Raw genomic sequence first — 25,819 nt, forward strand, 5'->3', positions numbered from 1 at the left:
TGGCTGCTGTCTGTCTTTCCACTAGTACAGACAGTGCAGTGTTAAGCCAGTGCAGCACTGTTGAGGAGCAGACCCCGACCCTGTCTCCTCGCTGCCCACCACCCACCTGTAAGTTAGCAGCAGTTTACCCGACTCCACTCTCAGCTCTGACCTTTGTGTCCTGAACTTTCCCTCTGATACTCAGCAACAGAGCTGCAGCCACAGTTCTGACCTCTTCCCTTCCATCTCTCCGTCACTGCACGAGTTCCCCCTCTCCCGTCCTTTGCTGCCACCCACTGGCTTCCAGTCCAGACTACCGCTCCTAAATTTCTAATCCAGTTTCTTATAATTCCTGCTTCGTATATTCAGTGTCGAGTAGAAAATCATTCTCAGCTACATGCTAACTGTAATGGTATTTTACTGGGGTGACTGTACCTGCAGCTGGTGCCCTGCAGGAGGCTGTTAGCAGCCCCACAGCCCCTGCAGCTCAGAGCTCCTGTCCTGAACCCGAGTCCACTCTGTCGCCCCCTACAGGCAGCAGCGTCAAACTGAGTAAGTGCCGTGCAGGTTGTGCAGTGGTTTTGCAAAAGGCTCTTAAAGCAGCGTTCATACAGTTCTACTTTCTTTTACCACTTGTTTGCAGTTTGAGGACTTGGGGCGACAAACAGACTTATTTGTCAGACATAAACCCTGGTGTGTGTTTGCAGTGTGTGCTTTTCTGGAGTGGCACTTTAATTCTCTTGACCTTTGTGACTAAATTTGTTAATTTCTGGTGTATCTGAGTAATTAGGTAATTTTTTTTTCTGCATAGTTTGATGGTATTTGGAAAAAAGAGACATTCACTGGGTTGTGGGTTTTTGGGGTTGTGACTGTTGAACCAGGAGCTCAGTTGATCTTAGTTGAGTTCATATTCTGAGACATTTAGTGATTCACTGGATGTAACGTGGAGAGAACAGCCTGGTGTGTTCTGCACAGGCTGACTCCAAATGTCACGGCCGTTGTTGCCGGAGGCGCGGCGCCCATTTGCTGAACTTAGGTCAGAGGTTCGCAGCCTCGTCAGGCAGTGACTCAGTGAAACGGGGCGCGATACTTGCATGTTCACATTTATAAACCATCTTCGTGTTGTGGTTGTCTCCTGCCCTCCTCCCTCATCCGTCTTTCTATCTCACTGCTTCCAGCTCGCAAACAGGAGATAATAAAGATGACAGAGCAGCTGATTGAAGCCATCAACAACGGGGATTTTGAGGCTTACACGTAAGTCTGAAAATACCACTCACACAAAAGCCTCTGTGGAGATGTTGGCTTCTGAGTGCCTTGTTTTTACGATCTTGTAAAAATAAGCATTACTTCAAAATGTTCAAATCACAGAAACCTTACGTCTGTTCTTGTTTTTTCCGACAGGAGAATCTGTGACCCTGGACTCACTTCCTTTGAGCCTGAAGCTTTGGGAAACCTGGTGGAGGGAATGGACTTCCACAAGTTCTACTTCGACAATCGTACGTTCAGTTTCAGTCTGTTTTGTGGATCTTCATCAGAGGCCTAAGAGATCTGTTCACGTCTGGCATTACTACGGCCTGAATGTGTCTCTGTACAGTTTCCAGATGTGACCAATAACAATGTTTGTGTGTGTGATGGATATAAAGATTCTTTATTTGTCCCCGTAGGGAAATCAGCAATAATCACAGGGCATTTTCCACACTTCATTATAACAGACTGAACCAAGACCGACATTGCACCTTCAGTAGCTCTGGATTGACAGAGGTAGACATTTGATCAATGTGAGAAAGGGAAAGAGAGCGAGAGAAGTCAGGGACTGAATGAATGAATGTGCTGCTCTGCTAAGAGGAAAGATTGATATTGTGACAACAAACAAATCAACGTATGGGCTGTGAGAATCGTATAAATACACTTGATTCCTTGTGAAACAGAAGTTAAGGGACATCAGCTGAGTAGACGCTCCTAAAAATCTCTCTGGTTCTCAGTTCTTCAGTCTGTCAAATGTGAAATGCTCCCTGACACCAGATAAATCCAACATCTGAACTCCGTCCCCACAGTTCTGAGTAAAAACAGCAAGCCGGTGCACACCACCATCCTCAACCCCCACGTGCATCTGATCGGAGAGGACGCCGCCTGCATCGCCTACATCCGCCTGACGCAGTACATGGACGGCCAGGGCCGGCCGCGCTCCTGCCAGTCGGAGGAAACGCGCGTGTGGCATCGCCGCGAGGCCAAATGGCTCAATGTGCACTTTCACTGCTCAGGGGCACCGGCGGCACCGCTGCAGTGAACCGACAACCCAGGCTCAGGTACGGTGATAATACATCCCTGTTATGTCACTGTAATAGTCTGACGGGGGCAGTAATAGTTTTATGTTGCATGCACGGGTCACAACAGACTGTAAAAAAACACTTTGCACAGGTTATTTGGTTCTTTTGAAGGTTTTTATTGTGCAGGATTTTTCTCTTAAAAACAATATGCAGCTTGTTGCCTTAAGACAGCAAAGCTTTATTGTTTTTCTCCCCCTCCTCTCTCGGGGGGTGGGGGGGGGTTAGTCCCTGCTGCAAGGCTTCTCCTGATGAGTGAGTGTCTGTATTAAAACTGAGACAACACAAATTTACTGGAGGCTCCGACAGAAAAAGATTCCCACAAACATTATCCTGCACATCCTGACTCAGACGCAGGTTCAGTTGAAATGGATCTTCTCATTTCATTTTGAGGAAGAAAACCAATAATCGTGTTTTCCAAACTGCTGCATTAATACTTTGATGTGGAGAAAATGTTGAGTTCTGCACATTAAAGGGTCAGTTCAGCCAAATTCCAAGAAACAAATGGATTCTGGTGTTTAGCCGTGGAATTAGTTTGGGTTTCTCTGAGATCTCTGCCACCAGCTCAATACAAAGTGAATGAGATTGTATTTGATGGAACAGTAACAGGACGTTTGTTGGCTTCTAACCTCCTGTCATATCTTTATCTTTGTCACAGTACCTCAGGTGTATTTCAGGGTCTCCTAGTACGACAAGTAATACTTAGATTTTTTTAGTTTTGTATATATTCAGATTATAAAGTTTGCAATATAAAGATAAAACCTATGTGATTTGTGCAATTTGTTCAGATCATTTTGTAATGTATGTTCTTACTCTCTTGGATTTTGATTTGTGCAGTTTACAGAGTTTATGGATGAACTGACCCCTCGGACAATGTTCACGCTCTAATAATCTAATCCTTCATTTTTCCCTCTGCAGCTTTGCCTGAACTCTAAAGCTGTTTGGAGCATTTATTCTCCGTGGCCGGATCGGCACCTGGATCGTGGCCGGGAACGAGGCTGCTTGGAAAGTTGTAAAAAAAAAAAACACACAAAAGAGGGGAAAATATATTATCAGAAAAATAAGCCAAACCAAAAAAGAGCAAAAACAAAACAAGTATCTATATCAAAAGCTTGACTGAGTGACCGGCCAACACCAATCCAGTCCAAACCCTAGTTAGATGAGGCCGGGGCCCGGCTGACGTGGGCCCCTCCTCGCAGGTGGTGCATGCTTCTGGTGGCAACACAGGGGTGGTGCTGTCCTGGTCCTTTTCTCCCACGGCCTTTTATTCCCCCCCCCTCTTTGTTCTGTCCGCTGTCTGGAAAAGTATTATCATGTTTTTAAAAAAAAGTTATTTATACACTTCACACACATAGTGAATAGGACTGAGGGGTGGTCAAGTATAAACCGTGGATTTGTTTGTGTGTTGAGGGAGCAGCCGAATGTCGACTTTGATAGAAGTGTGGTTTGTTTTGCAGTTACCGGGGGGTGTGTGTGTGGTGGGGTTTATGGAAACGAGGGGATATTAAAAGGTAACACCCATTTCAAGTGTCGGGTTCGACACGAGGTTTAAAAAGGGGTTTAGTGATGTTACTGAAGGGACCTTTGTTCTTATTTTGACTTTTTGTATTGTGTCATTAAACTGTTTGATTTTTATCGTCTGACTTATGAATTTTAAAGTATTTTGTGTTGGAGAAAAAAAAAAAGGATAATTTTTAATCAAAAACAGGGACTTTATTTAATAGAGTTGTGTATAAATAGATATTTATATCAGAGAAAGAGGGAAACGTGATTTACGTACCGGGTGCAGGGAGGAGGGGAGGGGGGGTTACAGCATGAGAGGGATGGATGTGCGTTTTGTTTTTCTGCTTTGAGGTCCTGGGGTGTAAATACACACACAGACATACACAGACACACACGCACACACATGCACAGACACACACACACTAACTAACCCTGTGCTTTCGGGTTGAGCCTCATCCAGGCCAGTTCCTCCTGAAGTTGCAGGCTCCCCCGTCCGTCTAGGCCTCCAGTGTTTGGAGTCTACACTTGGTGGCGCCAGATCCTAAAAGCTCCTCCCGGCACAGACACGCACAGACACACACAGACACACACACACACACACAAACACACACACACACACACAGCAACACCACCATCTTAGTTGTACGTGTTTAAATGTGTTGTTTGGTGTGAAGCATGACTCGTCTGATCTAACGGCCTGAACTGTTTCCGCACCGACACTTAGAGACTCGATGCTGTTGTGTTTGCTCGTCCGAGGGAGCGAACCTTTCTGCAACTTCAGGTTCCGCTCGTCCACCCCCCCCCCCCCCACCCCCCCCCCACCACCACCCGTCTGCTTCCATCATTCCCGCCTTTCGCACTCGGCACGTGTCACCCCTGTGACCTTCACCCTCCGGTTGTCCTGTGTGACGAGGACGATGTCCCCCTCATACCTGTCTCTAGTTTGGATTGTGTTTCTTAAAGTGTGTATGTCGTCCGTCTTGGCTCGCTGTTCTTCTGTGTGAAGTACGATATTAAAAGCATGTTGAGGGCGTAAAGGGAAAGAGGGCTGCGTCGGCTCGAGGGTCCTGGGACCTTCGCTCATGGCAATCAGTGGATTCGGTCCCTTGTGTCAGTTTCTGTTGTAAATGTGGTAGTTAGTGTTTGGATGTTGATATTTTTGATCACTTGTTTTAGCTACAACGATAAAAGAATTTGGGGGTTGAAGCGAAGGGAGGCCAAGATCAACACAACCCCTTTTTTTGTGTTTGTGTTGATGCTGAATCCTCGGGGCAGAAACACTTATTATCCTATTGAGACACATCATTACAAAAGCACATGAGAGCAGAGATTCTCGCTTTATGGACAGAACACGTGTCAGTGGTTCAACTGTTTTCCTTTCACCGTGTCGTAGAAACTTTGTGAGCGTGTGACTTTGTGCCTGCCGTCTGTCCCGTCTCCATGGTAACTCGTGCACCGGGGTTGGGCTGATGCTCACAAACCACCACGATGCTCCACTTCACCACATATCACGTCTCTGCGTGCGCACTGACGCAGTCCAGAAGATTTTTAACGCTGTCGTGAATCGTGTGTCTGTGGCACCGTCCTGCTGTAACTTCTCTCTGAGTGTTGTGACATATCTGACACGCCATGAAAACTGTGCAACCCCCCCCCCCCCCCACTCACCAACACTTTTTGCATCATGACAACAAAGCGTTTTTAAAATCAGTACTGAGACGATGTGATGTTTTTTTTATGGCTCTTAGTGGTTCTGTCTGTGCTGTGGGCTCTGGGCCTGTTGTCTGTTGATGCCACCGACATGAGATGCTTTTCTTTTCATTGTGTGTGTGTGTGTGTTGTCGCGCAGTCGTGGGAATGTTTTAGATTACAGAGTAAGATGCAGTTTAACTTCACCCGTTATCTAAAACTGGCCGAATCATGAGTTTGCCAAAGTATCTGGATGGTTTTATCAAGTTGTTTGAACAATATGAAGACGTTAAAAGCAAGAAAGACAGATGTTCATGATAACTTACCATTATTAATATTAACTACATTTTTCCTGAGAAATCAATTTCAATCTGAAGATTTGGCAGCTGGTAAATTAATAAAATCTTGAAATATGGTGTAAACTTAAGATTTAAAAATGACCCATGTAATATGAGTGACTTGCAGGGTTTTTGTATAATCTCTAATCATCTAATTTACCGTTTGGGACATTTCATGTGAAATCTGAATTTTTGTACCCTGAAAAAAACTTAAGTAATTGTCACAATTAAGTGGTAATTGTCTCGTAAATTGCCTGAAGTTTGACAGAATAAACTCCTTGTTTCAGCTGCTGAGATTTATTGCAATGTCAAATTTATAATTATTTTTACTTTATAGTAAACAAGACCAGATCTAAACTTTACACATAAACTTCAGGCTAATGGCACAAACAAGAGTTTATTCACCGCAGCTGAAGCAGCTTCTCCTCTGTTGTCTTTCTTCATATAAACTTTACTTTCAAAAATGCAAAAGTTTAGACAAACTGAGTTCAGATACTTTGGCAAATATGTAATAAATATCAGATTAAAACCGTACGTGACTGAAGTGAGGGAAACAAAAAGATTCTTGCAAAAGCTTAAAACAAATGTGGAAAAGGGGAAAAGTGAAACCACCACGATCTTCAGCAGCCACACTATATATGCATTTTTACAAATGGAAGAAGTATGCATGTCTACTTTCTGGTCATTTTTTTCACTGTTTACTTGATAGAGAAATGAAAATCTATGTTACTTGCATCCTTGAGGTTATGAAATGGGTCCGTGTGAGGTTTTGAAATCCAGCGATGTTATCTCACATTAAAATGCATAAAGATTAGAGAAGCCTTAGCTCGTAAACCCTAATCCTCTGTCAGTACGTTTATTGCATTGTAACCTGATACTAAAGAGGCTGCATACGTCTATACTCTGAGTTTCAATTGGATGCTGGATTTTTTGCATGACCAAACAGTTAATAAAAGTCATACGTTTAAAACTATCAAGTGTGTTTGTTCTTCTTCATGTTACTGTTATTAATGCATAATTATGTTAGCAGCACTTTTATATGGTAGTTGACTGAGGGAGCTGAGTTAAGTCGATTTTGAACTCTTAAAGTCAAAGTGGGGTACTCAGTGTGAAATAAACTGTGGTAGAAAGTAGCATAGAATGAATATACTTAAAGTAAAAGTACCTCAGAGCTGTACTGAAGTGCGGCACCTGAGTAAATGTACTCTGATACTTTCCACCACTTTTAATTTAATGGCACCACAACCTACAGCTTCCAAAATAGTTGTAAAGTTATGTTCACACCTTGAAGAGTTTCAACAAAAACTGATGAATCCATAATGAAGGTGGAATTGACTGCAGGCCTGTTTTAACTGGGTGTTCCTAATAAACTGGCAGCTGAGTGTGATTCAACACTACAACATCGCAAAGATGCAACACGGTAGGATTTCTTTCAAAGATGTTAAAATGAATAGAATACTGCACAAGTTTCATATGAAATGGAAAAGCATATTTTGTCATCAAATATGTTTCATAAGGACATTTTTCTACATGTGCATGGATTATGTAAGAGTGCATGTTCCTTGCTGACCTTGTTGGAACACTAGGAACAGTGTGGACAACTGGGCATTAAACACACGGCACACATTCGTCTTGATGAGTTTTAATTACATCAAATGGGTTTATGTAAAAGTGGAAAAGGAGAAAAACACTGGGTCTCTTCATCTTCATCTATCATGTTCAACATCACAGCAACAGAAATGTGCACATGTTCTGTAAATGCACCGGGCGAGTTACAGGTCACCTACAGTCCAGTGGTCCGGTCCCATTGATGAACGGTGCTTCACAGAGTCCACACCAGAGACTGTGATGCTGTCTATGAACCGTCAGTGTGCTTTTACTGTCTTTACTAATATTTTCAGAGCAGGATAGGAAGCGATAGATGAGATGATGCAGTGTGATTAGATCAATGAGCTACTGTATGATGATATATATATATATAATTTAAGCTAAGATGAAGGGTGTTTCTCTGTCGTATAGGTGACCTGGAACAATCCCCAAAAAGTCTCTCAGATCACACAACCGTCATTGGCAGGCAGCACACGCCAATCACACAGCTGCCATGGCTTCCAGTCCTTTTGGCATCCTGGCGAGTAGAAATCCCCACTGGACTCAAACCTTTGACCGGACAAAGGAAGGGGGATGATTGGCTGATTGATGGATTGATTGCTCCATGCAGATTGTGATTCGTCAGTCTGACGATGGCAGATTGAGTCTGAAATGTTTGTGCTGTCATGCGTTGCAAAACGGTTCGTAAGATCCGCAGTAAGTGATGAGTTTTGTGTCGCCCGTTTGAAAAAAAAAAAGCAATATTTATTTCAAATATCATGGCATCGGGCAGAAGAAGGTCCGGCTGTCACAGAAGGTCCAACATGGAGACATCAGTCTGGTTTGAAAATCGCCCTTTTGGCTGTCGAGTGAACATTGGCACTTTAACCTTAGTCCGCAGAGACTAGTGCACATCTCAGAGTCCGACACGTGGCAGTGCAATCTGCCACAGCAGACTTCAGAGGAAGAAAAAAAAAAAAAACTGTCACCGCAACATTTTCTAGTATTTTTCTGCCGTTTCCTTGATTCAAGGAAGAAAAACAAAACAGAGCAGGAGGTTACTTTTCTCTACTGAAGTGTCCTGGATTAAAAAAAAAAAAACTGGGATATACAATCTTTTCTCACTGTAGACGGTCTCAGCAGATTAACTCTACTAGGCTTCAGACACACAGCTCCAAGGCCACCTCTCTCTCTGAGTCCCAGGCAGGCAAAGAGGAGCGGAAAGAGTCCGAGAAGAAAGAGAAGGGCACAGATTAGAAAAAGTGAAGGAGGACAGGTGGAGGAAAATAGAAAGAAGAAGGTTAAAAGTCAGAAATTGTTTCAGTTAAGATTGTGAGTGACGAACAAGAGGAGACAGCAGCCAGCCTGGGTCTACATGCAGTGTCAAGGGAGGAGGGATTTCAGCGCTACACCAAAGCCATGCAGCCACAGTACGCGGTAAATGGGACTACTTTTCTTAAGCAGAGGGACACATGTAACTTCAGGGAGGAGGGGTGCGGAGCGGCTGGAGTCATGGGACTCCTCTTTCTGGGGGACTTGGGAGCTCGAGTGTTCCTCCACTCAGAGCAGCGTGGGAAGAGACGGCCCATATGCCATGCAGACCGGGTCCCGTCAGGCTCTGGGCAGGCGTTTGGCAGCACAGGGACAGTGGGACGGGACAGTGGGGGGGGGGGGGGACAGCTTAGAGAAGCAGGGGAGGCAAGTGCACGGCAGGATGGACGACATCTGTTACACCATGTTTTAGGTTCCCATGGAGACCATGCTGCACCCCCACCCCACCACCACCACAACCCCTTATTCCTCCCGCTCGGGCAGCACTCACTCACCACGCGCTCACAGCATGTTACCAGACAGACCAGGGTGTGTGGGGGGGGGGGGAGGCAGGGTTTAGCAGCTTTGCTCCCCGCTCCTGCTCTTAGACTTTCTGCCCTCCTCATCTGTAGGACAAAGGCAATGTTCATGTTACATCTGTGGACAGTGAGCAGAACATTTTCATCTTCCTTGCACCAGCCTGAACGTCTGGATTCGAGATAAATACAATCATGCAACTTCAGAACGGACACTGCAAAGTGAAAAGCAACAACAAAACAAAAAGCAGAAATAAATAAGGATCCAGACGCAGACGGTTCCATGAGCGTCAGCACGTTACGCAGTGCTCGTCTTTGATTATAACTTAAAACAATCTGTACAAGATCTTGTCAATCGAAAAATACATAATCAAATAATATCCATTCTCTCGGTGTGGTGCGTCGGGATGTTTAAAGTTTCCAGATACCCAAAGAAATGATGTGAGCTTCATTCCCACAACGATGAGACAAAACTATCCTCATCTTACTCTGACGCCTCCGTTTCTGTAACTCTGTCAAAAAGTGCCTGAAGCATAATAATCGCTCTCCTCGTGTTCCTCTAACGTCACCGTGAACTTTCACTGAACTCAGTCCTCCGCTCAGATCGCTGAGAGAATGAAGCTGCATCATTTTGTCACCAGCCCACAAAGTCAACCAGGTCGAAGCCCATCATCCAAAAGGTCTCCAGTTAATATATGCAAAAGAAAATACAAGAAAATGTACAAAAAAAAACAAAACACACACAGTTCACACTCAAAGGAAACAAAAAGAGGATCATTTTGATCACAGGAATCAAAATGACTGAGACAGAACGAAGCCATGCAGGTAAGTGAAGCACACAAAAACAAAAAACACTCCCATAAAACATTATGATAAAAACCACAAGTGAATATATTATTTGTCCCACATTGCAATGCTTTGATTTTTTTTTAACTGGTTTACTTTTGGGGCTGAGTCTCTGGAGGCTAATTCACCATTCAAGCTCTAAACAGAAATATGAACAGATCCCACTAAAGCAGATGATGGTTGTTAGCCAGTGACACAGATCGGATGAGGACAACGTGGTGACGGCTGTTGGACGGAGGAACATTCAAAGTCCGGGACAGAAAAAAAAGGAGGTGACAAAAACAAAACAAAACAAATCACCAGTCAGCACCATGGAAACCAATCCACCACACAGAGACAGACAGTGCTCTGATAAATACATGCAGAGGAGGAGGAGGAGGATTTGTCCGTCCGTTCTTTAAGTCGGATCAGCGAGCCGGACCCTCCTCGTCATTCACACACACCCGTACTCGTACCACAGGGACTGGTTGTCCTCTGGGTTCAGTGACTGGTCCGAATTATTCTCCTGACTGGGGTCGACGCCCTCGTTACAGGCTTCCGGACTGGCCGGGTCGGATCTCGTTTGGCCGTTAGATTGGCAGGGAGGGGTCTGGTTTTGGGTGGAGTCGTGGTTTGGGACGGGTGCGGCAGGTGGGGGTTTATTTGTAACAGGCGGCCCGCTGATGTTGCTGACTAGGGTGGGGTTTAGAGACAGGAAGGGGAGGTTTTTGCCCCCTGACTCGCTAAAAATGGAGTCCATGAACACGGACTCTACGGTGAAGGAAGGGCCGAGGAAGGACTCGAGGGTGGAGAGGTCGGGGTCCTCCAAGCTATGGCAGGGTAAGCTGAGGGACTTGGGCAGGGGGGCGGTGGTGATGAGGGGTCCCTTTAGGTTGGAGCTGTCGGGGGGGTACTCACTGGCTGTAGGCTTGGAGCGTACCCCAGCCTTGGTGGAGGCGATGGGAGGAGAAACGTCGACCGACACGGGCTGCCGGTTGTCCTTCAAGAGCAGGTCGTGGATGCTGGTGCGGCGCGTGGAGCCTTCGGCCGTGGAAATGACGCTGCTGGCACGGGGCAGCGTGGAGGAGGTCGAGTCCAGGCGCTCGGAGACGGACGTGGCTTTGCCCTGCGAGGAGAGGCTGGAGCGCATTGGGACGGAGCCTCTAACTCGGGTGCTCTCCGCCTTCCGCAGGGTGGGGCGCCCCGGCTGTCCCGTGGATCTGGGCGGGCGTTCGGAGCTGACCGGAGCCGCTCTCCCGCTGGCGGAGCGTAATATGCCGCGGCCCTTTGTGGTAGTTGTGCGTTCCTTCTGCACGTGCTCGGAGGAGGTGGAGAGGCGAGGCGAGTCCACAGTGAGGTTCTCCTGACTGCCAGACTACAGAAGACAGAGGAATAGTACAACACCATCAAACACATGGTGTACAGCTCTATCAAAGAACGTTTTTGTTGAATATTTAAGTATATATTCATTCATTTGACTCCAAAAATCTCTATCTGCTGCATTTCTCTGTCATTTGAGGTTGTAAATATCTGCAAACCAGCCTGGTCATAGCTGAGAATCTCTTGAGTTCAGTCTACTTTATGAGCAAGTTTTGATCGAACAGAAAGTTCGAGGCCTCACCTCTGCAGGATCAATGCCCTCGTCCAGGAACTGTTGCAGGGAGAGCACCTCGTTGGTCGGGGATCCCGTCTTCCTGATCTGGGTTTGTCCGGGGCTCCCTGCGGCGCCGGCCGGGTCGAGTGACCTGCGCAGCTGCAGGGGGCTCTGGTGGGAGGAGCGCGAGGAGGTGGGCTGCTGGACGGGGCTGCTGCCGCTGCTCGACCACACCTCCTGGTCTAAGCTCAGGCTGAACTCGCCGCTGCTCTCGCTGTGCGGGCGGCTGAGGCTGCCGTTCAACGTGCCTGTGGGGACGGGAGCTCTGATTAGACCATGGAGACATTTTGCTTTTACAACGGTATATATTTTTACCCAATATGTAAAGTAATGTATTTGATAATTGAAGAGAAATGTATTTTAAAATGCTCAAATAATACTTTAATGTTATTTGCTTTTGCTGCTTGAGATTTAAGCTTTTCTCGACTTTTTAAACCATAGAGAGATAAATAAAGACATTTAGGAAAAAGACAAAGGGAGTGAAAGAGGATGGAAAGAGAGGTTGAGAGGGGGAGGAGGGGGAGGAGGGGGATCAAGGGAAGGTGGTGCGTACCTTTGCCCTCTAGAGGAGAAGTGAGGTGGGAGTTATTGTTACTATTACTACTGGTGGTCCTGTTGCTATGGAGACTGGAGGGTCTGGCGGTGGCTGGGTGAGGGATAAGAGGGAAGACACATGCACACGCACCAATAGACACACAGTTAGGTTGCATATACACATCCATGTATCGTCTACGACGTGCAGCAACACAAAGAGTAACACGTAGGCACACGCCGACAGTTTGAGAGGACGCCTCCTGCTGGGGCAGCAGATGGCAGCTGCCAGGCACAGGGACAAGGAGGGTGGCCGAGTGCCAGGCCGCATCCACAAGAGGTCGGAACGAAAGCTACTGACAGAGAGGAACAGGACGCCATAATCCAGGGGGAAGGAGAACTGATAGACCCGGGGCTGGATAACAGGCCGATGGAGATCATTAGTAATAAAAGGAGAAATGGTAGAAGTAGAAAGTGAGAGGAAGGAAAAAGACTTTGCTCTTTCCTGTGTTTGTCGAGAGGAAACCAGAGACTGTGAAATCATCTCAAACTGCTTTTTTCAGGACATGGGCGACTGCAAATGACGATTTAAAAAGAGCCTTCACATCACTGATCGGTATCAAACCACCGTGGCTCAGTGTGGATTCAGTGCCAAGAAGTTGTCTCTTACTACAGATGCTACAGGGCGCTCTGTACCTAACGCTCCACAGGGGAAGGATGCAGAGCCAAAGCACTGCTACACACCCGCAGGCCTGATACGATACACACACAGATGCATACATGAACTAGAATAGCTTCAGAGTGTCCTTAGATTCAATCAAGCTGCACCACATTTCACACACTTATAAATACCAGCTCCCTAAATATGCCTTTTTTTTTTATCAAGATGCATGAATAAGTCACTGGGAAAATGGTGAAAATGTTGAATAATGCCTGTTCCTAAAGAAGAAGAATCCTAAAGCACAGCGGCAACTCTTCTGGTTCAAGCTGGGGATTGTGGGTAATATCCACTGTTCAGTTGTGCAGAATTAATCACCATGTGTGCCTGCAGGGGGCGCTGTTGCCCAGTTAAAGTTACATAGAGATGGTTTTAAGACTTTGCCTATAATACCATCTGTAGTGGATGAGGTAATGGCTGATACATTATAAGTAATGTCCGGTGTGTGAGAGTGGAGGGCAGTCTCCTCCAGCCATTACAGAGATGCACCGGAACGATGCGTCTGGCAGTATTGGATTTTATGAGTGCATTCTGGGAAATAATCAGCTAAGTAGCATCCGGGTTCGGCACTAATGCTCCACACCGATGCCCTGTGGAACCAATGTGACGATCACATGGGACCATGCAGGTTTAATGGTTTGAGTAGATGGGAACAAAACATATTTAATCTAATAAAAGAAATAGTTTAAAAGAAAGAGCAGTGATGGCGTTAGGGTGCAGACTTAGTGTAAGTGCTAAGAATGTGTGTCAGTAGTTGTGTGGCAGTTTAACAACTGGGTCATCGACATTAAAGCAGCACAGAACTGATGGATAGTTGCCTGACAACAGATTAACGGCCCTGGATAACACCCTAAAGCCTGGAGTGGAGTCAATCCTCCTTTCAATGGAGGCTGATCTCTCCCTTCGCTCTTTTGCTCTCCACTAAAAATTGCTTTTCCAGCTGTAGATCAGGTTTTAATCGAAGAGCGGGAGCGCGGCCCGAAGATTAAACCTACCGGGGACATGACCTGCTTTTCTTTTTTTAGGAGCTTTTCAAGTCTTTTCACATTCCTGGTTTTAAAAGGTTCCTTTTCATTTGACAGTTTGATGTCGAGTCTTACCTTGACTCTTTGGGTCGTCGGAGGCAACGTCCTCGCAGGAGACATTACCTGCTGAAACACAGACCAGAGTGATGCTACATCTGCTTTTTACGATTTCACCACCATCAGAGGAATTTTCAGACGTCCACTATTATACTATATGTTTACAGGGGAAACATTCATCCCAAACATACCCATCGATCTATTCTTACACCTTATAATAGCAGCACCCTGACCTTTGACCTGCAGCCGGTGCTTGGCCCTGCTGCGCCCCGCACTGGGCAGGGTGAGGGCCGCACAGTCGATGGCGTTGGTGGAGAAGGCGAGCTCCTTCATGCGCTGCCCTCCGCGCCTGCTGTTCCCCGTCATGCCGCCCTCTCCGGCCTCAGCGCCCTCGAGATTCTCGATACTGCCCGCCCACTGGGCCCCGGGGCCGCCCGCCACCGCCATGGTCTGCAGCAGGTCATTCATGGCTGAACGGACGGAGAGAATAAAGTTATACATCTTATCTCAACTTGAGTAATGTCTAAGCTTTTGAAGCCAAATGATTTGTAAGAAATCCATTTGACAAATCAGACGATAAAACTATTTTCTTAAATGTGATGTCAGAGTCATTTTGCATCCAGTTTGTGGGACATAGTGACTCGGTGATGCAAAATGGTTCAAATGAAATCTACAATTTCCGAGGTCCTGCAGACAGTTTGCTAAAAATCTATTCAGCTGGAGGTCGGGAGGTTTCCAAGCTTTATCTTGTTCTCAATGCCTTCATGTAGTATATATGTAGGTTTTATCTTGATATGTCATTATAAATTAATCTTGAAGAATGCAACATTCAGCATTTCAGAACTCACGCCACATGCAGGCAGAGTATAATCAAAAAATAAAAATAGTTAGTGCATAAAGATGGCAGCCACTTGGTTTTTCTTCCTTCATTCCTGCAACATCTCAGCCAGATAGTTATTTCTTTATTGAGCTGTTCCCATTTAAAGGCCGTTGTCTTTATGCACTTTGTTTACTGAGCTGTATGTGATGGTAGAGAAGCATGAAGACATGCAGAGCTGCTCCGAGCAGCAGCAGCAGCATGTACATAAAAGAGTCTCAGAGAGTCCATGTCAGCAGAATAAGATCTGAAATGCAGCAGGCTGAGAGAGAGAGAGAGAGAGAGAGAGAGAGAGAGAGAGAGAGAGAGAGAGAGAGAGAGAGAGAGAGAGAGAGAGAGAGAGAGAGAGAGAGGAAAAGGGAGAGAGAGGCTCCATTTCAAGTCCTCCATGGTGAGTGTGAGCGGCGGTGATCAGGCAGTTGGTGGATTTTCTTTTTAAGAGTCATGCTGTAATCAAAGATGGAGCGAACACAGCACAGGCGCATGAAAGGCAAACCCCCACTCGCTTCTCTGAACACACACACACACACACACACAGCCTTTCATTCGGTTTACATAAAACAAAAAGAAACCACGAGACAGAGCTGCCCGATAAGTTGCCCGTTGCCGAGTGATTTCCCACAATCACTAAACTGAAACAGACGAGGCTCAGAACTACGAGAGAGGAAAGTCAAACTGAGAAACACCGACAGACAGAATTCACCCATGATGCTTTTTGTTCTGTGAGACCAACCCTCAAGCTTTGTTTTCACACTCAGTTAGTGAAGTTTGTCTTGTTAGCAGAGAAAGGAAAGTGACACTGGTGAACGCAGATAAAAGAGTAGATACTCTACAGGAGGAGGTGGAGGCGGCAGACGAAGGAGGAGGAGGAGGAGGAGACGGAGGGGTTAAGGTTACTAGGAAAAAGGACGAGTCACTGATGTCACCAAATGCAGCGTGGGGCTACGACTACGATGCAACAAAACTTGAATCTTTAATAAATCTTCATCTCTAGGAGACATCGGATGAATATTAAATGTGAGGAAATCCAAACGAGTGGCTGCAGGAGGTTTGAAACGTGAAACTGCCACACCCCCACACTGCAGACACACGGCGAGATCAGTGACCGATCCTCTTTGTTTCTCCTAGTGTGACGAGGACAGGGAGAGGAGGCGGCGGGGGGGTGGGGGTGGGGGGTGGGGGGGAGGCTAGCGTGGCGGCTAACGGCGGTCTTACACATGGAGCGCCGGTAGATGGCCTTGGCCTTGTCTTTGTCCTTGGATCTGTTCCTCATGAAAGGCAGCCTTCTTATAGCTGACAGAGCGCAGCCAGAGACAGACAGACAGAGAGAGGACGGACGGACGGACAGACAGGGTGGAGAGAGAGCGACAGCACATTCCCGGAGGAGGTGGAGGAAAAGAAAACAAAAAGAAAGAAAGAAAGAAAAAAGGAGGGCAGAACAGAGGGATGTGGTTAACGTTTTATAACAGAGAGCCGGGGGGGGGGGGATGCAGAGAGAGAGCTGAGCTCCTCGACTGGAGCACAGACACAAACCTGACACACGCTGTCACCTGTCATATTCCATTTCTATACAAATACACTTTAATACCACTTAAATACGCTTATTTAATGGAAATATATTAACAATTCTAGTATAAATGAATGGATCTGGAAAAAAAAGCTGAAATGAGCTTGTACTTTTGCTCATTTTCTTGCTTTTAAACCCTTGAGAGCAGTTTATTTATTAATGCACTTATTAATTAAGAATAAAGAAAATAGAAATAGATTTCTAAAGAAAATAATAATGATATTAATAAATAAAATATTGAAATGACTTCACCTCAGACTTGAATATTACTCATAAGGGCAGGCTTTCTTTCTTTTTTTTTACAAAAACACATTATTCAAACAAATATAATAACGTAAACACATTATTCAAACACACACACAGTCTATCAGCCACACACACAAACACTCACATGTTAATGTTCATGAGTGCTGTACTTCGCATTAACAACCGATTTCAAAGCATCACACACGTTACACAACAACAACAACAACATTACCACACCTAGATGACACACAGAAGACGGAGAGCATTAAACGGTGCAATCAGGAGAGTGAAGGGGTCAAAGGGCAGGTGAGCAGCATCAGTGAGTACAGACGATCCCCGGAAACACAGAGGAAGTATTTTATTATTGTTATTGTTATTTATGACGGAGTATTCAGCCAAAGGGGGAAAAAGATTAAGAAAAAGTCATAATTTATGTATTATATATCCAATATTGTGTTTTTTTCCCTATAAATTTGTATTTTATTCCCATGATATTACGAAATTATTCTCAAAATGTCTGGAATATTTTATACTCGTCTCAAATTTCTGTGATTTCCCACTGGTGTGAAAAGTAAAACGGGCTCATCACATGAATTAGCTCCTATAGATATATACACACAATCCTATACAAGTGAATGTGACCAACCTGGACTCTAACGTGTGGCTTTGACTGGAAGGGAGCTGCATTGCATTGCACCATTTAATAGCTTCGCTGCTACGTTAGAGGGTGTTTCTGTCTCATTTACAGGTGAACTGCACAGATCAGCGGGTTGACAGCTTTTCAAAATAAAACTATACTTTAGTGGCCCCTTACATAATGTCACAGACACCGAGCGTCCACTTTCTGGACCAGTTCTGTGCTGGAGTCAACCTTGTGCCGCTGCACAGCTCAGCCGTAACCTCTAGGACGGTCGAGAGACACAGACGATGGACTCACGAAAACATGCCCTGAGAGACGTTATAGTCGGGTCACAAGCCCCGCCCACCCTTCCCATCCGCAGCATACCATTGGTGGAACCCTGCCCTTGGGCAACGGGGTGCTGCCCTCTCCTCCCTTCGCAGAGAGAGAGAGAGAGATAAGGAAGCAAAGGGGCAGTTAGAGGGAGAGAGACCCACTCAGACTCTCTCTCTCTCACACACTCACACTGTCTCTCTCTCTCACACACTCACACACTCAGACTCTCACACACTCAGACTCACACACACACACACACACACACACACACACACACACACACACACACACACACACACACACACACACACACACACACACACACACACACACACACACACACACACACACACACACACACACACACCAAGCAGTCGTGTGTTGTCTTGTAATTTGTGGGTCATTATTATGTGTCAGTGAAACCACACTCAGCATCAAAAGGAACTTCCGAGCAACTTTTTCAAAACTTTATTTTGAAGTGTTTTATGTCTGTAAAGCAGATTTGTCTCATTTATCTTGATGCTCAGAAAAGTTCCTTCAGTCACGTTTGAAACTGTAACTATGCTGACTTTGAATCTTTAGTTCTGCGTCCTGTGTTTGTGTGGATGTGGTTTTCTCTGTACTCACTGCTGCTCCTCTTCTGCGTGAGCGTGTCGTCCAGCGAGTTGGAGCCGGAGCCGATGGACGAGCTGTCCTGGCTGTCCGGGGGGAAGCTCAGGAAGCCGTCGCCGTACTCCGAACGGGACGGGGTCAGCGTGAGCGAGCGCATCCTCTCGCGGCTCTTCGGCTTTATGAGCTTCCTCATCTTCAGAGTGATCCAGTTGCCGCGCCTACGGAGCAGAGACGAGACAAGGAGTGAGACAGAGAGTGAGACAGAGACTCTACCGGGAAACAGACGAGCAACGAGGTTAATAAAAAGGAATATAGATGTTGGAAGCTTTTTAACTGTCTGATCTGTTTCCTGTGTGTTCAGGCTTGATTTCAGCCTCTCAAGATAAAAACCCTGCAGTAAACAGACGTTTAAAACTCTGCAGACCATTCATATTTGATGCTTCTCTTTCCTGAAGCTGCAGTCGGAGCGTTTTCTGCCGTTCCCTCCCCTTGGAGATAAGAGTCAACAAGCAGACATGATGTTTTACATCACACACACGATACACTGATTTGTATGCGTCACTGAACCAGCGTCACCACAGGCCAAACAAACTACATCTTTTTTTAATGATGTAACTTGATGAAGTTGCTGTTTACCTGCGTGGAGGTGAGGGGTCGTAGAACTTGTACTGGTCCATGATCTTCTCCTCCAGCTTCTCCTTCTGTCTCCTCAGCTCATTTAGCTTGTCTCTGAAACAGAAGAGGTGAGACGAGAGTGAAAATGCAACAAATCTAAAAACATATTGTTGGGATACAAACAGACGACGTGTTTACATGTATTGTCTTTGCTCCACGTGGAACAGGTCTTTGCTCTCCATGGTCTGTTCCAGCAGGGTGCGATTCTGCAGCATCAGAGTCTGGATCTGATCCAACAGGTGACGATTCTCCTCCTCCAGGTTTCCTTTCAGCTGGCTCAACAACTACACACACACACACACACACACACATATTAAAGAGATGTTCCGATACCTGGCTCAAATACAATAAACCATCCACAACACAGTTGACTTAAGAAGCTGTTTGTAGAATTAGAGAGAAGAGAAGGAGAGAGGAGAGGAGAGGAGACATTTCTAGATTTGAGGAATAACTGGACAACGTCACCATAAACTTTCGAAATTATTGAAATTTGCAGTTATGTATATTTCTGCCACTCTTGTTAATTTTATAATCATTATTAATAATGATAATAACTTTCTGTCTTTGTGTTGTCTTGTCTACCTGGGTGCACAGGTGGATGGAGGGAATGGGGATATGAGTAACTCAGTGTACATGTAAGCTTGTATTGCTGTTTACCTATTGATCGTGGCTATTGTACACGTTTGGAAATAATGTAAATAAAAAATTTATAAAAAAAGAGGAGAGACGCGACGAGATGAGAAGGAGTCTCTCCTCACTTCACACTGGTTGGTGAGCTTGGTGGAGGTGATGTCCAGCTGCTGGAACTGCTCCTTCAGTTTGGAGAACTCGGCCTCCAGCTTGGTCTGATCCAGCTTGGCGCTGTTCAACTGGGTCTTTGTGTTCTTGTGGTCCAGCTGCAGGTTCTCATTGTCCCTCACCAGCTGACGATGGGTGCTGTTGAGTCTGCAGAGAGAGGAGAGGTGCTCTTTATAAAAAAAAATTAAGAGGCTGTTCTTAGCTTAACTTATTTTTCTTTTCCTATTAATGCTTTATCACAAATGTTTTAATAGCTTTAACGTAAACTTTGAGGATGAAATGTATAAGTAAAGTTTCTTCTTATTCCTTCTATAGTAATATTATAATAATAATCATCATTATTATCCTCATTATTATAAATTGGCTGCAATAGTAGTGTGCATTAAAATTTTAGTGGTCAAGCACTAAACGATCAATGATATGCATTTTAATGCAGAGTGTAAATGGGATAAAAGATTTTAAAGGTTGAGTCATATTGTTATTTATACACTTTTAAGATATAGACGCAGGTTAATCCCACCTATCGTGTTCCTCTTTGAGGAGTTTGCATTGATCAGCTGTGTCTTTGTGCGTTTGATTCTCCAGCGCCATCTTCTCCTGCTGCTCCTTCAGGTTCTTCTCCAGCTCCTCCAGCTCCCCCTTCCTCTGCAGCAGCTGCTTGTACCTGCGTTCATGAAAACACACATTACAAACTGTTACACAAAGAAATAACACAAAGCAGATATATTTTCATTATCATAGGGGTGTGCAGATTCCTCTTGTTCCTCTAGTTCCTCAGCGTGGTTGATTTTAATGATTGTTCCGTGGTTCCCCTCATAAGATAAAGAAGGTCAAAGTGGTGTGGTTGTTTGAGCGTGTGCCCGCCCCCCCCTCACCGGTCCTCCAGGTCCCTGTGCTGCTGCTCCAGGCTCTTGTGGGAGGTCTTCAGGCCCCCGTGCTTCCCGATCAGGGCCTCGTACTCCACCGCCTGCCTCTCGTGCAGCGCCGCCAGCTTCTCGTGGTCGCGGAGGAGCAGCTCGTAGGTGGACCTCAGCTCCTCCTTCTCCCTCAGCGCTCCCTCGCGCTCGCCCTCCACGCTGCTCTGCTGAGTCTGCAGCTGGGCGTTCTGGGCCATGAGGGCGCCGCTCCGCGAGTTCAGGGTGGAGTTCTCCACCTGACGGAGACAACGGAGGAGAAGAATTTAGTGAGGAGGGAGGTTTGGAAGAAGAGGTGAAAAAAGGGATGAGTACGGAGGGAAATGGATTGTGAAAACAATGACTGGGCTCCTCAAATCAAACACCAAAGAAAAACAAGGTATTGTAAGTAGACTTTATTGCTGTTTAAGTCTATAGGGGGCGCTATGTCTCTATTTGGTTTCTTCTCTCTTGTTGTGGTCATGGACATCGACAGAAAACCAGCAGGAAAACCGTTTCTTTTCATGTTTCCTTTGTGGTCACAGTGATTTCCTCGTCTCAAATCCCCCTTCAGTCATCATAGAGTGTTGAACCTTTGACACACCCACACACAAACAGGTGCTGACACACTTTCTGTACCGACACACACACACACACACACACACACACACACACACACACACACACACACACACACACACACACACACACACACACACACACACACACACACACACACACACACACACACACACACACACACACACACCTGTCTAACATATGCTCTCACACACTTTCCACATCAAGAGACACAGAACAACCTGCGGAAACAGCTAGAAGCTTCTGATGGGTCAGTGCAAACCCTGTCGCCCATAAGAAGGGTTTGAATCGCTGCCAAACAGGGAGAACAAGTCTAAATCCACAGCAGGGAGCTGAGCAGCCTGACAACTGTATCAACAGGGAATTACAGAGAGCAGCCTGTGTCGTGTATAACTGAAATATATATATATACATACAGTATATTACAGGAATTTATCTTTGATTGTATTAAATGCTATGATGAGTATAGTCATATCTTTATTGTAGATATCTATCTTACAAATGCTCCGATATAAGTTTATTGTGCATTTATCGTGTAATTTACAGTAGAATTTCAATGATGATGCAAGATGATCAAGTGCAGCCACAACCTGGAGGTTTGATTTGTGCCAAGAATCAACTCTGAACCTAGTGTTCATAGTTTGTGTGTGTGTGTGTGTGTGTGTGTGTGTGTGTGTGTGTGTGTGTGTGTGTGTGTGTGTGTGTGTGTGTGTGTGTGTTAGCCATAGATAGTAGCCTGATTATTCGGATTCTGTTGCAGTCCTATAATTGTTAATTGTGTAAATGTGGTCACCATCCCGTCCCTGCTTGCTTGTGCTTTCAGCCTTTTCTCTCTGTATCTAATGCATTCGTTTCTCTGGAAGCGGTCATTTACTGTGAGGTCATTATTCACTGGACACTGAGTGTTATTAAGGATGAGTGGGGATATTACCTGCAGCTTGGCGTTCTGTGTCTGCAGCGTGGTGTTGTTCTCCTGCAAGGAGGCGGTCTGTCTGTGCAGCGCCACTATCTGAGCCTGCAGGTTGGAGCTTTGAGTCTCCAGCTGTTTGAGCTGACTCCGAAGCGCCGCCTTCTCAGCCTGCAGCGTGGCATTCTGGGAAGAAAAGAAAACACACACACATATATAAGATCTCAAACTTAAGGGAAAATACAAAGCTTTGTAAACCATCTCCTGACATCACGGTCACTTACATTCCTCTCCACCTCGATGAGTCTGTCTTTGACTTTCAGCAGCTCCCTGGTGGTTTCGTGACTCTCCTTCTCCCATTTGCTGAACGACTGGGGCTCCTCTCCTCCTCTAGGGGGCGAGCTCTGCACCATCCTCTCCTCCTCCTCCCTCTGACGCAGCGCTTCATAGTTTTTCTTCACCTGGAGGGAGACAAACAGGAAATGGCCCTTTAGTAAATTAAAATCAACACCTCCAACATGAATATCATGAAAATTCATGATGGCAAAGAGTAGGAAATAGACTACTTCTCGTACAGTGGGACCTAAATGATGGTCAAATAACAGCAGACAGGATCCATTACAGTTTACATCCAGAGTTTATCCATACACACCTTAAATTGAGCTTTGGATTCATGTCAACAAGTTCAAAACACAAAACATCTCTTAGAGGAAAGCAGACATGCTGCACTCCACCTCTCCCAGACTCCTGCCACCTCATGAATAGATAAACTGACCGATAGAAGTGGAAGAGTGGGTGAGTAAATAATGCATCGGCCTTGAGACGCCCCCTGTGTTTTCACTCTTTCTAGTGCTGTTTGGGGCATTTGGGGGGTTTAAGGGATGTGTCGGTATTGCGGCGGTGCTGCTTTTGTGCAAGTGTTTGACTGCTTGTTATTATTATGGATTTCTGTGCAGGCTATTTCAGACATGAGCTCAGGAAATGTCCGGACAGTCGGGTCCAGACATTCTATGGAGTTTGCCTTTCACGTATGAAGAACACAGCAGGAGACGTGTTCAATACAACAGGAAGGTGATATATTCAGGTGAGGGGTGGCGCCTGGGTGGAGCAGCAGGAGGCCGGAGATGACGAGTAAAATCACATGTTTTTCTTCTTCAGGTTCTTTTGGTTCTTATCACCAAAAGCTCTTGAATCTCGTCGTCTTTCCAAGTCGACATCTTCCTCTGCATCTGTTTGAATCCTTCTCAGTTGTGACTCTGTCATGTGTAAGAACCATTTCCTGCTGTTTTCTCAACTGACTCTGACATTTGCGTTCCCTCTGGCAAATGTCCAGAGTTCGGTGCATGTCTGAAAGAAGCGTACGTCTTTCTTACCGTCTTGAGTTCCTGGCGAAGTTGCTGGTTGAGGTTGGACGACTCCTGCAGTCTGGCCTCCAGGGCGGCGATCTTCTCCTCTTTAATCTCCAACGATGATTTCAGTGACGACTCCAGTTTGGTTTCCAGGAGCCTGAACCTGAGAATAAAGGTTGAGTTGGCTTGGTGTGTGTGTGTGTGTGTGTGTGTGTGTGTGTGTGTGATCACACATCTCTAATCCTAAATACAGGTCGTGTATACGGCCAGCTGAATGCTTGGCGAGGTTTTAGCAGGTGGGGTGATGTTGGCTCTGAAATCTCCCTCAGGATGACTCTGCGTTCGACTCTGATCTAAAATAAGCCACAGACCTGATTTATGCTGCGTCCCACTTGTACTGATCACTTTTAATGATTCTGAGCCAAAGATAAGTTCCTATTTTGGGCTCCAGGCTGAAACAGTTTAAAGAGCCGTCGCAGAAAAGAGTAAACAAAGTGGCTTCTGTGAGCGTCTGAGAGTCGATACCTGTCGCTGGAGTTCTCGTCGTGCAGCAGCCTTTCCTTGTTCAGTCCAATCTTCTCCAGCTCATGGGTCAGTTTCTCCAGGTCATTATTCATCTGCTGAGTCCGCAGCTTCTCACTCACAAGCTCCTACACACACACACACACACACACACACACACACACACACACACACACACACACACACACACACACACACACACACACACACACACACACACACACACACACACACACACACACACACACACACACACACACACACACACACACACACATTGAATGCATCTGTATTTCATTAAAAAAAATATTCCTTTAAGTTCTGTTCTGACACTAAAAGCTCCGCTCACCTCTCTGAGGGCCACAAGCATCCTCTTATCGATGGTGCAATGTTTGACCAACTCCTTGTTCTCTCGCTCCAGGTCCTTGACCCTCGTGCAGGAATCCCTGAAGAAGATCATCTCCTTGCCCATGGTGCGATTCTCTTTCTCCAGGCTGGAGATGCGCTGGTTGCCGTCGTCCAGTTTGGAGTCGCGGATCTCGGCCTGCTGCCTCAGCCGCTTGTTCTCCTTCTCCAGCATCTTCTTGTCCTTCTCCAGCTGGGAGCTCTCCTGCTCCAGAGTCTTGTTCTGGGGGAACATAATGGAGAACAGATGGATAAAACATAATTTGACCGGATTAGGTTTTAATCTAAATGCCTTGTAGATATGTGTTTGGATAAAAGTTAACACGGATTAACACAAAGGGCCAAAAATCCATATTGACAAATAATCTGGGATAATCCAGATCTAATGGGAAACATGCTGACATTTGTATCAGAATGAACTACAAGAGTGGCAGCGGTGCTCAAGTACCAAATTTGATACGCTTTATCAGTAAAACACCCGATACCTTTCCAGTGGATGTTGAACCCTAACAGCCTTTTTTCTGGTTGCCATTTGTGATTATTGTCTGCTACATGCATGCAAAAATTTTTTTTTTCCGTACCTCCTGCTCCAGCTGCTCCAGGCGTTTGCTGGAGATCTTCAGCTCCTCCAGGTTGCGTTGGAGGGTTTGATTCTCGGTCTCCACCTCCTGCAGCTCTACCTCCAGCTGCTGGATCTTCTTGCTGCTGTTCTCTAACGCCTTCTGCAGCCGCTGGTTCTCCGTATCTAGGCCCTGGTAACTCACCTGGGAGAGGAATAGCCAGAAATAGGATATTAAAAGCATTCGTGAACTAGTTGTGCCGCTCCCTGATGCCTCTGTACGCCAGACCCCTGTAACTTACCTTCAGGAACATTCGTTGGGTACTAAAATTGTAAAAAAAAATACTTGTTGCATGTCCTGCAGTGCTGAACTCTTACCTCTAATCTCTCCGTCTTCTTGGACGAGGCTTTGAGCAGTTCCATGCTGCGCTTCATTTGGCTCCTCTCGCTCTCCAGCTCCCTGTTCTCTGCTTCCAGCTGAGCCGCCTTGGCCCCCGCTGACCGGAGGCTCTCGGCCGAGCGTCGGACTTGCAGGTTCTCCTCCTCCAGCTGGGAGTTCTCCTTCTCCAGGGCCTCCAGCTGGAAGGCCATGTTCTTCAGAGCGTCCAGCTTCTTCTTCAGACGACGGCCATCTGCCTCCAGCTCTGAATTCTCCTTCTCCAGAGAGGAGACCTACATACACAACAAGTGATGGTGGTGGTTACGTACTTTATCTTATACTGCTCTCACAGCTTCAAATCAGTACTAGATGCTTTAATGTTTGCTATAAACACATTTCCA

General features: G+C 45.9%; 2 protein-coding genes across 50 annotated transcripts in view; one reads left to right on the top strand and one right to left on the bottom strand.

Moving 5' to 3' along the window:
- Window positions 1-3,977, top strand: part of camk2g2 (calcium/calmodulin-dependent protein kinase (CaM kinase) II gamma 2) — a 50,921-nt gene extending 46,944 nt beyond the window's left edge. For 19 of the 39 annotated variants that reach the window (XM_034608622.1, XM_034608624.1, XM_034608632.1 and 16 more), the window contains 4 exons: window positions 1,158-1,233; window positions 1,381-1,475; window positions 2,034-2,285; window positions 3,222-3,977. In XM_034608622.1, coding sequence (XP_034464513.1) covers window positions 1,158-1,233; window positions 1,381-1,475; window positions 2,034-2,266 — 404 coding nt within the window. In that variant the 3' untranslated portion in view covers window positions 2,267-2,285; window positions 3,222-3,977. The other 20 variants (XM_034608612.1, XM_034608609.1, XM_034608610.1 and 17 more) reach the window with 3 other exon arrangements.
- A 3,479-nt stretch (window positions 3,978-7,456) lies between these two features.
- LOC117775458 (girdin-like) overlaps window positions 7,457-25,819 on the bottom strand; it is a 61,167-nt gene continuing 42,804 nt past the window's right edge. Inside the window, exons 17-38 of one of the 11 annotated variants that reach the window (XR_004616268.1) lie at window positions 25,418-25,711; window positions 25,062-25,244; window positions 24,425-24,703; window positions 24,079-24,203; window positions 23,578-23,716; window positions 22,489-22,665; window positions 22,229-22,390; window positions 20,680-20,957; window positions 20,325-20,468; window positions 19,765-19,951; window positions 19,145-19,290; window positions 18,968-19,060; window positions 18,347-18,549; window positions 17,771-17,818; window positions 16,167-16,244; window positions 14,308-14,544; window positions 14,093-14,143; window positions 12,297-12,389; window positions 11,711-11,991; window positions 11,008-11,464; window positions 9,244-9,354; window positions 7,457-8,609 (exon numbers count right to left, since the gene is read on the bottom strand). Coding sequence is in view for 10 of the 11 variants with exons in the window: in XM_034608591.1 (XP_034464482.1) it covers window positions 10,544-11,464; window positions 11,711-11,991; window positions 12,297-12,389; window positions 14,093-14,143; window positions 14,308-14,544; window positions 16,167-16,244; window positions 17,771-17,818; window positions 18,347-18,549; window positions 18,968-19,060; window positions 19,145-19,290; window positions 19,765-19,951; window positions 20,325-20,468; window positions 20,680-20,957; window positions 22,229-22,390; window positions 22,489-22,665; window positions 23,578-23,716; window positions 24,079-24,203; window positions 24,425-24,703; window positions 25,062-25,244; window positions 25,418-25,711 (4,119 nt within the window). In the remaining variant the exon portion in view is untranslated. Of the gene's footprint in view, window positions 11,465-11,710; window positions 11,992-12,296; window positions 12,390-14,092; window positions 14,144-14,307; window positions 14,545-16,166; window positions 16,245-17,770; window positions 17,819-18,346; window positions 18,550-18,967; window positions 19,061-19,144; window positions 19,291-19,764; window positions 19,952-20,324; window positions 20,469-20,679; window positions 20,958-22,228; window positions 22,391-22,488; window positions 22,666-23,577; window positions 23,717-24,078; window positions 24,204-24,424; window positions 24,704-25,061; window positions 25,245-25,417; window positions 25,712-25,819 lie in introns of all 11 variants that reach the window. The other 10 variants (XM_034608601.1, XM_034608600.1, XM_034608592.1 and 7 more) reach the window with 10 other exon arrangements.

Source organism: Hippoglossus hippoglossus, chromosome 15, assembly GCF_009819705.1.
Source record: "Hippoglossus hippoglossus isolate fHipHip1 chromosome 15, fHipHip1.pri, whole genome shotgun sequence".
Taxonomy (NCBI): Eukaryota; Metazoa; Chordata; class Actinopteri; order Pleuronectiformes; family Pleuronectidae; genus Hippoglossus; species Hippoglossus hippoglossus.